The sequence below is a fragment of the Podarcis raffonei genome, chromosome 6 (assembly GCF_027172205.1).
Source record: "Podarcis raffonei isolate rPodRaf1 chromosome 6, rPodRaf1.pri, whole genome shotgun sequence".
Lineage (NCBI taxonomy): Eukaryota > Metazoa > Chordata > Lepidosauria > Squamata > Lacertidae > Podarcis > Podarcis raffonei.
Genome location: NC_070607.1, coordinates 54,283,207 through 54,300,228, shown reverse-complemented (window position 1 = coordinate 54,300,228; position 17,022 = coordinate 54,283,207). Strand labels below are relative to the sequence as shown.

The following is a 17,022-nucleotide window of genomic DNA, read 5'->3' as shown; positions in this document are numbered from 1 at the left end:
CCATCTGCTGTCTCGCAGCCACATCCATCATTGCTGTAAAAAAAATTAAAGCTCAATTAAAATGAAAACTGGTGTCACAAATTTGTCAGGGGAAGGCACAAAGTTCTGAGCAGCAAAGCCATTTGACCCCTCCTGGAGGTTTACAGCTGGGCCCCCTTTACAGGGTTTACAATAACCTATCATAAATACAAAGGGCTCTGGGGAGTGCCTTAACTACCAGCACATTTCTAGGGTGTGTTTTGATCAAAGATGACATTATTGACTGGGATGATAACCGGGAACGTGTCATAAAACTTGGGCGAAATTCTATAGTTGAACGTGTTTGCATTGAGCCGCTGTCAGCCAAAGCAGATGAGGAAAACTCTTTTAAGCAGCCCACGTCTCCAACCCCCTTGTATCTGGAAAGCAGAGAGAATGCTCGGAATCTGTACACAGCAGGAGAAATGTTCCTTGAAATAAATAAATAAAGAATCTGTTATTTATTTGTCATTTATTTTAGATACGTCTGCCCTACGCTTTGGTCGACAAGGCTTCCAGAGCACCTTACAAATGCAATCAAGGATAGATGCAACCAATAATAAATAATTGAACCAAACAGATAATCATAATAAAAGCAGCAATTAGGGCCAACATCTAAAAGGTTTTTAAAACCCAGCATAAAATGCAAGCAACTTTAGAAGGCTAAGATGAATTCACCTGGCACATAAATAAAATAAAATAAAATATCAGGTGAGTCTCTCTGGCAACCTCTTATGAACAGGGGAAATAACCCAGCTGCTATTAATCAGAACTGAGATATATTTGGAAGCCTTTGTGTCTGGAGTTGTGGCTTCTCCAGCCAAACTCCATTGTGGTTGCTTCTTCCCATAACAATGGGATAACACTGAGGGAGTCACCTTTGGAGGCAATGCGGGTCCTCTGTTGGTCACATCAGATTATCCAGGCCATCTGCACTCAGACAGTTCCACTGTACAGTGTATCAAGAAATGGAAGTGGCTGACTGATTAGATAGATATAGATAGATAGATGATAGATAGATAGATAGATAGATAGATAGATAGATAGATAGATATAGTCTCAGAGGAAGTTTGCTACCTTCAAACTTTGAAGCATTTTCCCACTCACCTCAGGGCTACGCACACACACTTAGACTAATGAAAGGAAGAAAGCTGAGATTACAGTTTCAAGTGTCCAGGCTTCAAAGAATAGCCCCCCAGGGCAATAGTTCAATAGCAGAATGAAATGCAGACTTGGAAGATCTACCCTTTTGTAAGTAACTTTTACCATGTATGTACAAAGCATTAAATAGAACGGGTTCATCATAAATCAGTGTCATGTATGTCTAGGCAAAGTAATCCATGGAAAAAAAGAATTGCACACTCCAGATGATGATACATTGAATTAAAAATGTTTATTTGGCACAGCTTTGTGTAAGTAATGTGAGTTATCATTTCTGACAGTGGTAAAGATTTAACTTTCAGAATCTCAGTGTTTACATAATTATGGAGTGACACCTTAATTTTCTGTAATACTTAAAAGATATGGGTAAGTGGTTAAAAAAAAATGCTTAAAAGCTGTAATTTTCCACAATTCATCCAAACTGATAAACACTAAAAGACTTCCTTTACAAACAAACATGGATGTACTCTCTGTTGGTATGAAATTCTGCACAGCCTAATTATAGATATTAAGACTTAGCAAATTAAGTAACAGGAAATCAAGCCAGCTACTCTAGAACACAGAGAATTGTCGACAAGATTCACAGGCCTGAAGCCTGGCCCATGTTCTACAGCAAGGAAAGGAAACCCCTTCTTTCAGCCCATGGCCATATTTATTCATGGACAACCTTCCGGGGGGTGGGGGCACATGTCCGTGGTGCTCAGGACCAGATACAACACTGGGCAGAGCATGTGTGGCAGGCCAAATTCCAGCCAAGCAAAAGTCACAGGTTTCGACACAGCCACCTCTGCAACCTCTATCCAGTCAAGCAAGAGGCATCATCACGCATTTGAGCCAGACAACAGGCAAGGAGCACATTCAGTTGTGCTCTGGGGACAATGCTGAGGGCTAGATAGAGGGGCTTGGAGAACTACATTTGGCTTTCAAGTCTAAGATTCCCCACCCCTCTTACCCAAAGTAAACTTGGGTTTGTCAGCAAGTATATACTCAACAGGGAGCTACAGCCAAGCCTGGCATTCTGATGCATATACCTCTGCATCAGACACTTGTATTTGCAAACATATTTGTTGCATTCACACTGTACATTTTTAAGATGTGCTCCAAAATATGTAATGTTGCATTAAGAGACCCTCAGCAAGAGCTTTGTCACTAAGATGAAAAGGCCATTCCTTGAATTCAAATGGTGTTGTGAGTGTGTACAATTATTTAGAATTGTGGATCAAACATTTTAACAAAATCACTGGGAAGGAGGTGAGGAAAGGGATGGGGATGAAAGCACAGCCCAGAATTCCCAGTGGCAGCAACCAAGGGAAGCAACACTCCTTGGAAACTCAGGATTCTTACCAGGTATGTGCAACAAAACCATTTCTATGTTCCTACATTTCCAATCAATCCAATGTATTCAAGGGCCATGAATACTGACAAGGGCTGTTGATGTCATTAGGAGCTGATAGTGGTTATATAAAGGCCAATGAGATCAGACCAGAGAGAAGAACAGACAAGGGGAATCTGCAGAGCACTGTTCCACAGACAAGGAGGCAGCACATTCACTAGGTAAGCATTTCTGCCCATTCATTTCTATGCAATGTAAATCTTCTGTGGAGAGACAGTGGAGTTTAAGGATCTCAGATGTCTCCATATATGGGTATTTCATTCTGTTTTGTGGCCCAGAATGTTCCCTCTGTAAGCCCAGGACAATTGAACAAGAATGGGCTTCTGGGTTCTTTCCCTGTGTGAATAATAATTTAAAAAACCATTTTCGATCTCTGTGCAATGTAAGCATACTTTAGAAAATCCTTGACAATGCACAGATCTTCTGTGGAGGCTCAAAGTATGGGTGAATTTCACTCTAGTGATGTCAAGAAAGGCTACCATTATGTCCACACCAATATTATTACAATGAGTGGGACTCTGCAGTTACAAAGTCCCATCACATCTGCATCTTCTCAGTGTCACAGTCCACTTTGTGTACCTGATAAATTAAATCTTTACCTGTAAAAGCTGATGCCTCATTAAAACAGAGTCTCTGGCACATACAAATTGCTTTTCTATACACTTATCTCTTCTGAACTTTCATTGCTTGTAGTTATAGCCCCCTCCATTGCCCAAATGGTCTTCTGAGCAGTTTATAAGAATAAAAACCATTTTAAAGCAACTATCACATTGCAATGAGGACTGTGGTTAATTTTGGACAGAAGGTCAAATCCAAATATGACTTTTAATTTTATCGGTTTTGGAAAGCTACTTGCATTCCCACATTCGCCCCCTTCTCCCCCATCCCTTACACCAAGTATGGGGAAGCTGTGACCCTCCAAATGTTGTTGCTGGATTCCAGCTCTCATTATCCCTAACCATTGGCCAAGCTGGTTGAGACTGATGGGAGTTGTAGTTCAGCAATACCCAGGGGGGGTGTCACAGAATCCCCATTATCATTCACTGTTCTCAAAGTTTCTATGTCCCATTCTAAGTAGCAGGCACTGCAGTAGAGAAGGGAAATAACAAGCTCCACATTATCATGTAATGCATCTTCTTTAATTAAAATCACCCAGGAGATCTGCAAGGCAATGTGAATTGGCAGCAGCCACACATTTGTGATGCTATGTCGTTTAGCCCCAACACTAAAGCTATATCCAGGCATTTGCCTGAGCACGCAAAATGTTAAACCAGGGAAATGTTAAACTGCTGATGAGGGCAGGGGCATGCATGAACTTAAGTACCATCCCCAGTGTCCTCAGGCATGAGCAGGTTGTGCTTCAGATCTTTGCACGATTAGCATGAAGGTCTGAGAAACCTCCATAAGAGTGAGAATCCTGACTTACCACCGTTTCTGATCATGGGGAGAGTTTCTGCTGACTGAACATGGCTAAAAAATTATCATCAATGTGCGTGGCATTTCACAGAGCACAATAGCACAGGTCCCAGCTGCCCCAAGGAACATACAATCTAAAATCCAACACAGGGGGAACGATAGGGGAAGGCAAGGCAATCATAAACAGAGAAGCAATGTGCAACTCTTTCAAGTTACAGAATTTGGAAAAAGAAGAAAACAGACTATCAAAAATTGCTTAACAGTAGGAACAATGTTGGTCCAAAATAAATGTGATGTTTGACACATTGCTTGCCCTTGCATGGTTGATTTTTTTCCTCAACAAAAAGCTGAACTGGGGGACCTTGACATTATGGGCAGAGACCTTTAACCCTTTGCCCCCACCAGTTTCCCACTTGGAATTGTTCACCCCCACACACCTGCTATTCTCAATAGGAAGAAATCCCTTCTTGACACTGATGGGAGTTTTCCTCCCATTGCAAAAGGCAGGCATGGGAAACAGTCTGATTTCAACCCCAGGCCAGGTGTGGTCAAAGGGTTAACACTCCCGTGCCTCCCTGACCTGGTGTGAATTCAGCTCCCCCTCCCCAAGTTGCCTATTTGTTAAAGAAAAATGAACCTGGCAAATGTTATGTCTAGTTTGGCTCCCCAATTCTAATGTTTCTGGATAGAGGAGAGACAAAAGCAAATGTTTAAACAAAAGAGACAGTGCTTCCTACAATTCCTTCTCTGCCTCCACATTAATTTCCCCCTTGTTTTGTACCGATGTGCACGATGACACCTGGAAAAAAGGGTCAGAGAAAGGGAATCAGGCCCCGAAGATGTCCAATTTTGAATCACACCTTTTCAAAATGTTACCAGTGCAGCTAATTTACAAACAGCAAACACACTATTCGCCTTGGGAGGCAACGAGCTGCAGTGTTAATGTTTGAAAGACGTGCCCTGCTTGCAAAGCAAGGAAGGGGCAATCCGTAGTCTCACCAATCAAACAACAGAAAAACTAGGGGCTCTTTCCCCGGTAGCAGAGAAACAGCAAGGCTAGTCAAGAGGAAGGGGGAAGCTAACTGGCTTTGAGGCTCTGCAGTGTTATGCTGAAATTACAAATAAAGTAGCACGAAAGCACAATCATGCAAAGGTAACGTTGTGCAAAGAAAGAGAGGCAGATTGTGTTATATAGATCTGGGCAGCACCCTTTCAAATCATAGCAAACCACACTTCCCTCAACCTTATGGTGCAATTGGCTCGAAGCAGAATCCACAAATTTACTCTGGGGTTCTGGTCCCTAGCAACAATTTGCAGGCATGACAGCTGGTCAGGAAATAGAATATATGCTGCTGCTTCTTTTTTTACCTGATGAAAAATGTTGACCTTTTGTCTCTCTTCCTATTCAAGGAAGACATTTTATTTTAATCTTTTAGAAACTGGACGTTTTCCGGTTTCTGATGTGCTGTGCGCACTGTGTCCATGGAAATGATGCACAGCCAAATGTGCAGAAGAATGGAAACAAAGCTCATCAACACTGGGTTCAAAAATAGCCAAAATAATAGTTCTGAACTGTCAGGTTCTTGGGGGGAGGACTAAACACAGCAATTATTTAAAGAAATGGGTTTATTTAAGGGCACCATTTGAAATGAATGAAGGTAGCCACCAAATGTTCCAACGAAGGATGAAAGTGCTAATGTAAAAAGAAGATAATGGCAGCGGTTAAGTGGTTTGCAAATAAAGAGCACATGCAAAATAGTGATTTATTGCAATCTGTTGGTTCCCAGTAGCAATCGGAGGGGGTTGGAGGGGGGCACTAATTGGCACAAACAGTGCATTACGAACTAAATATGCAAATGACTGCTTTTTCTCCCACTGAATATACAGATACAGGTGCAGGAGTTCCAGGATCGTGGCAACAGCTCCACGAGAGAAGTAGGGACTAAAAAAAGTATAACTTCCTCCCTGTCATGCTCCCACTAGCCCAGTTTTTGTGTGACTTGTTGAAGACTGGCTAGATTCTACTATTAGAGCAACAAAAGCTCAGTCTTCCTTTGCACCTGGCTGCTCAGTGCCAAATTAGACGCTGCATGTGTAAGTGTGTAACAAACTCCTAGTGGCCCTTTCATATCCACCCACCTGCAGAGAATGCAGCTTTGTGAAGTAATGATGTGGTGTTGGGGCCAGTGGGTGCCTACCCCTTTCCTTGCCAGCCACCTCTCCACTCTACATTGACCTCCAAGCTGCTTTATCATCTGCAGGATTTCAAAGGGGTATTTGCCCCTGCAAATATGCATTGGGAGCCTTATGGTAGGATCACAAAAAAAAATATGCTTTATATATTCAGACCATTGATCCATCTAGTTCAGTATTGTCCACATTGGAAACAGTTCTTCAATGTTTCAGAGAGTTGTGAGCAGGACTGGGCAGCCCATAAAGTAGACTGAGACAGCTGCCCTGGTGGCAGAATCTGCCCCACGGATGCCCCACCTGCCCCTGCTGCCACTGGGGAAGTGAGGAGAGGTGGCAGCTTCTGGTGAGATCTCGTGAGATCTTGTGGAACTCTCATGAGAATTTGCCGGAAGCCACCACCATGCAACCCTGGTAAGAAAGGCTTTGATGGGGGAGGGTGGGGACTGCCTCAAGTGGTGAAATGGGATGGGCCTCCCCTGTAGTGAGGGATTTAATGTGGGATAGTTCCATGTAGGCAGCTTGCTATAACGGAAACTGACAGCAGGCTGAGATTTTTTTAAGCCTTTGACTCCGGACTGCTTCTCCTAGACTCTGCCCCTGTGTGGAGAACTTCAAGTTCTTAAAGGCTGAACCCTCTGGCTTGAAGAAAGGTGCTTCTCTTCCATTCTATGCCCTCCTGTCTGATGTGTGCCCTGCACTGCTGGACCAGTGAGGTAGTGTGGGAGGCATTTGGTTCCTCAGGCTCATGGGAAGGTGCCCTTGAGGATTCTGGCTCTGGTTCTACAAGCCCTGGTATAATGAAAGGTTCTTCTGGGGACTTCTAGTGGTCTCCTGATGTTGAGCAGTCTATTTAGAACCCTGCTCCTTGATCTAGCTCCTTAGCTGGTGCCTCTGCAACCTCCAGTTCTGTGTCTGAATTGTTGCTGGATTCAGGGATCATAACACCTTGTGCATCTGTAGCCATGCAGTTGTTGTGACACAATTTCCTTTATTGTTCTGCATTTGAACATGTGATCTGGACCAGTATCTATATCAGGGATAGGAAACCTGTGGTCCTCTCGATATTGTTGGACACCAACTCCCGTTATCCCCAACTAATGACCATGCTGACTGGGGCAGATGAGAGTTAGAGGTCTGCAACATCTGAAGGACCACAGCCTCCCTATTTCTGATCTAGACGGAACATGATCCAGGAATAGAACTGAAACCCGCCTCATCCATGTTAAAGGTGTAATTACATCAGATACTTCTCAGGTTTGTGCTCTTGTGTGCAGTCAAAAATGTGCATTGTGCACAATGTGGTGCAACATTTCTTGCACTAGCTTTTCAACTTTTCATGTGAGTACTGCAGCACATCCTGGGTGACCCTGTAGCACCTGAGCAGAAAGGTGTGAGATCAAGATTCCTGGGTGCAATGAAAATTTTGGATTTTTGATGTACTAAATTAAAGTACTCCCCCAAAACTCCACAGAGGAATGGCACCCCATGCTCAGTTCTTTTTCATCTTCCATGCCCTAATACATCTGGGTAATAAATGCACCAGAAGAATTAGTTTTTAGGTGCTGTACAATATTGGTTTCAGATCCTGCACAATTTTATTGGTACATAAAGGCTTGGTTTAGAACTAAATCTGACCCAAGAGCAGTACTTGAATAATGCCAAAAGCACTTTAAAAAAAATTAATTAAGTCTCAGGATAAAAATGAGCAAAGCTTCTAAGTACTTGGACCATGCTTCATTAAATTTGTTCAACAAAGAGCATTTAATAATTAAAAGGCTCTTGAATGTTTACATAAATCCTCCTTGTGATGTGGTATTGCTGTCCAGTCAAGTCGAAAACTGGTTTACAGCAGCCCCTTAAAGTCAGGCTCCCATAGAGTGAGAGTGACAAACCATGTTCTTAGCTCTGTACAACCTATCAAGGTTTATTAAGGAGCTCAGCGCACCAATGGGAATTGACCAGATGAGCTTATTAGGTCTCTTATAAGATTAGGGACTGTGGCACAGCTGTCTGATTCTTTTCTTCCCCTCTGTGAAGCTTATGGAGGAAAAGAAAAAGGGGGAATTACAATAATACTAATAGGAAAAGCAATATGTTTCTCTGCCAAGAGCTTTCTCATCAGGGGACAAATGGTAAGGAGGAAAGATGCAAAACCCTCATGCACATTCCCGTAGTTGAATGACTAGATTTCTGAAACACAGCTATAAATCTACAGCATAGCTAGCAATACTGAACAGCAATTTAAAACTCCTGGAGATTCAGTTATAAATGCAGTAGGTTATTTCCTTATAACAAGCCAGTGGTGTTGGTCAACTGTTTTAAAAGCTTTCTGTCAATACCCCTGGGTTTTGATGTTATCTGGTAGCTAGAGAACACAACCAAGGTCTCCCCAAGTCCTTGTTTCAGCTCAGGACAATGCATCAGTTCACATGAATCACAATTTCATAATTCCATTTATGATGAAGAAGAAGAAGAAGAAGAAGAAGAAGAAGAAGAAGAAGAAGAAGAAGAAGAAGAAGAAGAAAGTCAGCATTCTGATGTGCCAGTGAGCACAGGTCAGCTTTCTCAAGTGGATCTTGAGATGCTGCCCACAGGTGTTGGGAATAATGGCACCAAGATGCAGGAAGAGGTAACACAGGAGCACACAAACCCCACGATCACAGAAGTGGAAATGGCTGTGTGTGAATCCACTTGGCATGTGAGCAAAGAAGGTTGTCTGGGTTGTGTTCCAGAACTTTGCATCTTGAGTCATCCAGTTGCCATTTCCTGAGGAGCATGAATTTGAATGCTACAAAAACAGTGCACTCCTGTGTGTGTATATACTCAGAAGTAAGCCCCCATTCAGTTTGATGTGGTTTATTATTGAGTGAGTATAGGATTGCAGCTTTAGGCTCTCAAACTATTAGAAGAAGTCCAGAGTCAATTCCCCTACCTATACAATTGCTCTGATGACTTACTTTCTAGAATATTAATGGCCACTGAGAAAAGAGGTGGGTTTTTTATTAGGCAAAAGATGTAGTTCCAGATACACTTTACTGCATCACATTCCTGCTTCATTATCTCAATTCTAGCAAGCAAAGTCCTAAGCAATATAATAGCAGTTTCAGATGGTGTGCAGTTTTGCCTGTAAATTGCAGATTTATGAACGCTTTTCAGCTGACTTGCTGAATAACTAATAAGTGCTTATTAATCATCAGCCATCAGATCATATTTTGCTCTCCCTATATAGTGCTTTCCATGTTCTAAAGAGGGAACCAGCTTTCTATTTCATCTTTTAGAGCAAGGGCAGGGGACCTGTAGCCCCGCCCCCCAGACATTTTTGAATTCCAGCTCCATCATCCCTGCCCACTGGCCACACTGGCTAGGGTTGAAGGAATTTAGAGTTCCACATGAAAAGAGCCACAGGTTCCCCATTCCTGCTGAAGAGTCCAGCTTACCAAACACTTCTTTGTTGTATTATGCTGTGTTACATGGCTATTCTGACTAACATATTTAACAGAGGAGGGGTGGTAATATTTTTAAGCACTTTCCATTTTGTTCTTACCGGGTGTTATATTTCAGCTTGCTGTGACCTGTCCCTAGATTATGTGTGATGAAGAGTGAGATAGAAATCCCATAAATAAAAATAAAATAATCTGGTGTTTGGCCCAATGTTGCCAAACTATAACTCTTACCAAACCTGGCCATTGGTCATGTTTGCTGGGGCTGGTGGAAGTTGTAGTAGAGTGGCATTGGGATGTTCAAAGGTTTCACATTCCTGGTATAGAGGACTGGAAAACCTATAGTGGGACGCATGGACGTCACTTTTGTGCAAGATTCTTTGCAGCTCTGGCTGGTTGAGCTGCCACAATCATGTCCATCCGAACTCGCCAGAGAGTGCCGCTCAGCCTTAACTGTGACCATAATTTCTGGCATGTAGATTCTCATGGTGGAAAAGACCACACAAACCTGGATTGGAAAGTCACATGTGGTATCTGGCAAGTCTATGGCCAATCACATGTATTTTTATTTTATTTTTTGTCATGCTTTAGGATGGTTCCAAGAAAGGTGGTGGTAACTCTTCTGTTCCTCTACATGGTAGCCATGCTGGCTAAACAGAGTGAAGGGTATCTCGCCTTCTACACTCCTGATGACTTCAGAAAAATGCAGGTTGGTATCTGGAAAACAGTGTGCCAGTGTTTAGGAAATGCCACAACTCAATGTTAACATGCATGATTTGCATACAAAAGGTCCCAGGTTCAGTCTTGGGCATCTCCAGACAGGGCTGGAATAAAGTTCCTGTCTGAGTCATCAGAGAGCTATTGCCAGTCTACTGAGCTTCGTATGTTCCTATGACAGAATTAGAAAGAGTACCGGGAAGTCTTATATGCTCACCATTCTGCAACTGTTTCTCCACCTCCTGCTTGGCATGATCCATGGTGATGTCCACCACCAATGGAAATTCTGGCCCAAGCCCACAGTAGTTCAATAAGCCCAGGAACAGACAGAAAATTAAGGCAAGGTCAGGACCCTGGATAAGGGTGAAGCTGCTGGTTCAGAACCATGGACAGAAAATGCAAGCTGTCTCAGCAGTGTTTTAGAACAGCTGGCAAAGTTCTACAGTCTGACCCACATAGTCCATGAGTGCCAGATCTTGCCAGTTAAAACGCCAGTGCCTTTTGCTGCAGCTGTTGGCTTTTTCTAGACAGTGGGGTTTCAAGCTCTGGGGACTGCTTTGGAGAAAGCTCATCGAGGCTCTCCTGATCCTCAGAAGAGCCTGTGATCCAGTAATCAGAGTAATGTAGCAGTGATATCTTCTCGGGGTTCAAGGAATGAGATGTGGACCCCAGTGCCATCGGACTTAAATTCAAAGGACCATGGAGTGGAATAAGCTTCTCCTTGGAAATGATGTTGTAGGAAGTCTTGGCATCTGAAGAATTTTGGTTCAGGGCAGTGACACTGCTCAAGCAGTGAGCTTTAGCCAGATTTTGTTGACAGTGATGCTGTGACCAGTTGTTATTGCCTGTCACCATTGTTATATTCATTTGAAATGGCAACATAGCCAACTTGGTTCTCATACAGTGACCCACCCCAAAGTGCCATTCTTAATATCTCTTGTCATTTGGCCCTAGGAGAAAGAGAGGAACCGAGCACAGAAGAAATCTCTGACTTTGCAGCAGCAATCAGACACAGGAGATTTTCCTGAGCTGTCAGAAGATGAAGGACAGATCATCAAGGTAAATTGTGCTCCAAATTATGCCAACCATTACACTGATGACACCCAGCTCTATTCTCTTTTGCACCTTAATTATGAGAGGCCGTGACTTTTTTAAAACAGTGCCTAGATGCAGTGGTGGGCTGGATGAGATTGAATCCTGGTAAGACAGAGACTATATGAGTGAGTCTGTGGACTACAACTGGGATTGGACCGGAAGCTACAGATGGTGCAGAATGCTGCAGCCAAGTTGCTGAATGAAGCACATAGATGTGCACATATAATACCTGTGCTGGGGGGGCGGGTCCAAACTTAGTTGAATACCATTCATGAACTTTTTGTCCTGGCTTTCCCTGAACCATAAGGTTATACTCTGTTTTATGTGATTCAATTCCCTTGATTTTTGCGTTATTTGCTTTTCTGTGGTTTTAGGCTGCTACGTTTTAATGATACTGCTTGTTTCTTGTATTGTATACTACTTAGAGATTTTAAAAGTATTAAGTGGCTTACAAGTGCTTTCAAACAAACAAACAAGACAGGTACAGGCAGGTAGTTCTTCTAACATATGAGACAAAGCATCACACTGATTAGCAGGTAAAATACTGATGAAGAGGCAAGCTTATTTCAATTCTCATTGGGCAGAATCTCTGCTTTCATTGGTAAAAATTCACTGTTGTCCTCACTTCTCTGTAACTTTTTATTATTAATTTGTATCATCCATCCAATGTCTTGAAAGATTCCAAGGGAATCTGTGGGACAATCTATCAATTTCATACAAATGCTATTATTACAACAAACTGTTATAAGAATTTTAAGGTCATATATTTAAAAAAAATGTTCATGACTGTATATATAAACCACATGTCTGAAACCCCACAGATTAGGTCCTGAACAAATTGACCTCAAATATTTCTCTGCAAGGTCAAAGTGGGAAACCTCCCCGTTGTCTCTTTCCTCACAAATCCTGTCTCAAGGGCACATTCAAGATATGAACAGGGTGTGAGCCTGTGACCTGTGACCTAGATTCAGAAATTAAGTAGTTATAATAACAAAAGAGTGGCCAAAACCCAGATAATGCTGTCAGGTAACTTGGCAGACAGGAGATAAACAACGCACTCAGATTTCTGTTGCAAACCGCCTTTTCTGTGATGTAGGTATGATGTATCTGGGGGGGGGTCTTGGGCTATACCCCTTCTGTGATGTATGTATGATGTTTATGGGGGTGGTCTTAGACTCCAGGGTGGGCAATTTAAAACGATATAGACATTATAGACATTAAAATGATATAGACATTATATATAGCTTGCATGCATGGCTCTGGGGCCTCCTCCTCTCTCCTGCATGTGGGGGAGCAGCCTGTTGCAACAGTTAATAAAGATCAGGCTTACTAGCTGCTCTGCTTCTCCATATTCTCTGGTTGGTCTCTGTTATTTTCTCCTACCAATAAAGAACCTACAAAAGGACTCTATATGGGCTCTTGGGTACCCCATAAGGGAAAAGGAGCTGTTTTTTTACTTATATCAAAACTATTACTTAGTCCCTAGAATAGCACTAGAGCTGAATGAAAGAGAAATTATCAAAAATCACTAGTAAAATATGACTGTTATTTCCTCTTATTTGAATGAAGTTGACTCATTCCCTTAAACAATCTAAATGAAAGTAGGAAAGAGAACAGTCTGAAATACCGGTTTATATTTGTTGAAATGTTGTGCCTACATAAAAGGCGTGTGCTCTAATGTGTTGTATACAGCTGAAATCCTAACAGGATGTGATACAGTCAAGTCAACTAATCACACATATAAATTGGCCTTTTTAAGAATTACAAAGCTACAAAGGCTTCAGGAGCTGTCCTGCCTAGCTACTATTGTGAATTACAACTTGGCTTAGGAAATTGTCTCCCCCAACCACCAGCTTACTGATTAACTGCAACACTTGCTTCAGATCTACAGTTTATGCATCTCTCATCTACTTCATTGTTTAGTCTCCTTTATAATCTGTAATATATTTTATGTTCATATTGTGATGTGAAGTTTCCACTAACTCTTCCAGAAGCAACACTATGTTAACGGCAAACCTCAAAAATGTAGACAGGTGTCTTGAGCTTCAAGGCCAAATTTACCTCCACATCCCTCTCACTGATCTTACTGCAAGCAAAGGTGTTCTGAAAATGGAAATGGCTGTGGCTCAGGAGTAGAACAAAAAGTTCCAGGTTTAATCCTTGATGTTTTCAGGTGGGGCTGGGAGAAACCCCTGCCTAAAGCCATGAAGAGATGCTTTCAGCCAGTGTGGACAATACCAAATTGATGGACCAGTGGTCTAACGCAGGATAATGTGGCTTCCCATGTCCCTAAAGTATAGGTACTGCCCTCTGTTCAGTATTGGCAAGCCTCAGTAAATGAAGACTTATTTGTAGCTAAGTAGTTTTATAAATTAAGCTTGTCCAACCACTCAAGACCTGTGATCAAGTTCCCATCCATCTCAAATTTACCACACCAAAATCTTCATTATTCTAATCCATCTAGCTGGATTGCCTATTGGAAGTGCTTTAAAATCATGAAACAGGGTAGCATAACTAAATATGGAGTTTATATTATTTAAGTTTGCTCCCAGAAGTCTTATCCTGCAGTTCTGTATTTCAGGAATTTGTCTGCATCCATGCAGACTGGATATTTCCTTATGTGACATTCTTGACATATTTTAATTTAAGGCCTATGGTTCAACCACAATCCAGATCAGAGTTCCACTGATTTCACATGGTGCTGCTCATGGTGTACTGGACTGCAGCGTTCAGCTTTTAAAAACTTGATAAATTGTCAAGACTTACAAGATGAGAAACAACTGGCATTGGCTTTTGCAAACTCCTTTCAATGAGCGACTTAACCCTGCTCCACAGGTCACAAAGTCAAATGCTAAAATACTGGATCAGGAAATACCTTTAAACAATAACAAACGATCCAACACTAATGATTCCTTCAGCGTGTGTGAGGCAGAAAGTTGTGGAAACATTGCTTTTTCTTTGCATGTTAACCCTGCTTTTCTTCACAGCTGATTGCTCCAGTAGAAATAGGAATACATCTGTCCAAACAGCTGGAAAAATATCAAGATGTCCTGAAGGAACTCCTAACAGAGATGTTACCCGATACTCAGAATGGTACGATATTATCTGTCTCTCCATTTCCTTGGAAGTCCTCGGCGCAGAAATTCCAGGAATAGCTTTTGTGTCATGTTGGCTCGTTTTTAGAAAACTCCTGACCAAGGATCATAAATCCTTCTTCTATCAGCAGTGATTGCAATCAAGAAAAAGTACACCCCAGCCACATTTTTCATTGGCGCAATGCTTCTCCACTTAGGGCTCATCCACGTGGCCTTTTGTCCTACTGCTTTCCTCCAGGGAAAACCACTCTTTTGGCACTCAATCAGAGCAAACAGCAATTTGGGTTTTCACTAGATTGACATTTGCTCCAATTTAGCACTAAAGATCAGGTTTTCCTTGGGTAAAGGAGTGAGGCAAGGGGGAAACCACTCAGACCCATGCCTAGGTATAAGGTAAGGTAGAGGACCCCTGGACGGTTAAGTCCAGTCAAAGGCGACTATGGGGTTGCAGAACTCATCTCGTTTTCAGGCCAAGGGAGAAAGTGTTTGTCCACAGACAGTTTTCCGGGTCATGTGGCCAGCATGACTAAACCGCTACTGGCGCATGGAGGACCATGACGAGTGCCAGAGTGCACGGAAACACCGTTTACCTTCCTGCCACAGTGGTACCTATTTATCTACTTGTACTGGCATGCTTTCAAACTGCTAGGTTGGCAGGAGCTGGGACAAGCAATGGGAGCTCACCCCATCACGGGGATTCAAACCGCCAATCTTCCAATCAGTAAGCCCAAGAGACTCAGTGGTTTGGACCACAGTGCCACCTGCGTCAGGTTTTCCTTGGGTAAAGGAGCGAGGCAAGGGGGAAACCACTCAGACCCATGCCTAGAAAGTATGGGTCAAGCAAAAAAAACCTGCTTGGACCTGTGGCAATACATCAGCTACTGGAAAATCATATATGTGACTAACCCCCCCACCACCACCACCACCACCATTGTTCTGTGCCCATTTTCATCAACTGTTGAGTTGCTCTCCTATATTGCACTTCTGTGGCAAACCTGGAGTTTTGTGTGATTATGGTACGCAATGAATCAAGAGCTTCAGACTGGACTATGCATTATTTTCATGTGAGTAATTCCTGTTTCTCTCTGGAACTGATAATAGACTTGGAAATGAATTACACTGTGGGCTTGTAAAAAGATATTGCTGTTAATAACTCTTTAGGATTGCTTATCTTTCAGCCTTGAAATCAAAGGGAGTTTATGTACATGAGCTTGGGCAGGATCAGAGAGCCTCATCTCGCTGAAAAGTTCCAAGCTATGCAAAGCGGGAATGGGGAATTAAAATACTAGTCCCAGGATTCTACTGAATAGCTAAAGACATTTGGATAGGATGTGACAAAATATTCAAATTACCTCTGCATCCGTAACCGGAGCCAGGTACTCAAAGACATGTGCCAACTTACCTCTTTTGAAAATTTAATTAAAATCTCAGAATATCGTAATCAGAACTGCCAATAGCCTAATAGAGTAGGATTGTAGTTTGTCCTACACATGTGGGTGAGCAGGGCTTACTACTGCCATTTGAAAATGCAGATCAGTTTAACATCATAGACATGTTTAGCCATTCCCCCAGAAATACAGCATCTTAAATCACACATGCAACTCCCCACCCCCATGTCTCTGCACATGTTCCTCTTTAGACTACCAGGCAATTAACACAAAGGTCTGTAGAGGGTTTCAAAGTACATTTAGTTGAACACACTAAGAAACCTCCCTACCCTCAAGAACATTATCCACAGTTTATGACCTCGTTTGTTCCAGCAAACCTCTGAATAACACCATGTAATTATCACAGAGAATTGTTACGATAATCTACTTAGTTTCAAACCATTTTTATTGTTGAAACCACCTTTTGTTTCTTCATTTGATGGATTAAGAAAATCCAAATTTGATCTTGTACAGTATCGATTCACAAACTTACATTGTTGTTTCTGTCTCCTCTCTTTATAGCTAATTGATGTTCTCGGAATGAGAAGACAAGAGCGAAAGACTAAACTGCAAATTTGCAAGATTCCACTTAACAGAAAGGCTGTCGGGAGTGGGGGGGGGAATACTTATGCAAGATAATAAAGCATGAAACTTAAATATATGATTAGTTTGTTCAAAGTTCATTTGAAAAGATTGACCCAAATGACATCTGAGAACATGAAAGGAAGATGTCACTTACAAGTCACTCTGCATATGTAACATACATTAACTTCCTTCCACCAACATCAAAATACTTTGCAAATCCCAAGCAATTAAGAGCTTGTGCTCTGTACCATTCTCAGGGCCTAATGTATTATGCTGATTATAGTGAGGCATAAAGCCCTAGTGTCAGCACTTCAGGAAGAGAAGTTGCCTGTGCATATTTGTGCATATTTACAGTTGGACGCGGGTGGCACTGTGGTCTAAATCACAGATCCTAGGGCTTGCTGATCAGAAGGTTGGCGGTTTGAATCCCTGTGGCGGAGTGAGCTCCCGTTGCTCGGTCCCTGCTCCTGCCAACCTGGCAG

General features: G+C 42.3%; 1 protein-coding gene across 1 annotated transcript; it reads left to right on the top strand.

Moving 5' to 3' along the window:
• Positions 1 to 2,650: 2,650 nt before the first annotated feature.
• Positions 2,651 to 16,592, top strand: MLN (motilin). The gene is made up of 5 exons (XM_053390977.1): positions 2,651 to 2,733; positions 10,213 to 10,330; positions 11,293 to 11,397; positions 14,421 to 14,526; positions 16,478 to 16,592. The coding sequence occupies exons 1-5, from the start codon at positions 2,651 to 2,653 to the stop codon at positions 16,483 to 16,485; spliced, it is 420 nt and encodes a 139-aa protein (XP_053246952.1). The 3' UTR covers positions 16,486 to 16,592.
• Positions 16,593 to 17,022: the final 430 nt, after the last annotated feature.

Excerpts from the sequence above, each read along its gene's own strand:
- MLN (XM_053390977.1), top strand. The coding sequence starts at position 2,651 with ATGAGATCAGACCAGAGAGAAGAACAGACAAGGGGAATCTGCAGAGCA. Across the intron at positions 2,734-10,212 it reads GGAGGCAGCACATTCACTAG|GATGGTTCCAAGAAAGGTGG; the intron begins GTAAGCATTTCT and ends GTCATGCTTTAG. Across the intron at positions 11,398-14,420 it reads ATGAAGGACAGATCATCAAG|CTGATTGCTCCAGTAGAAAT; the intron begins GTAAATTGTGCT and ends TTTTCTTCACAG.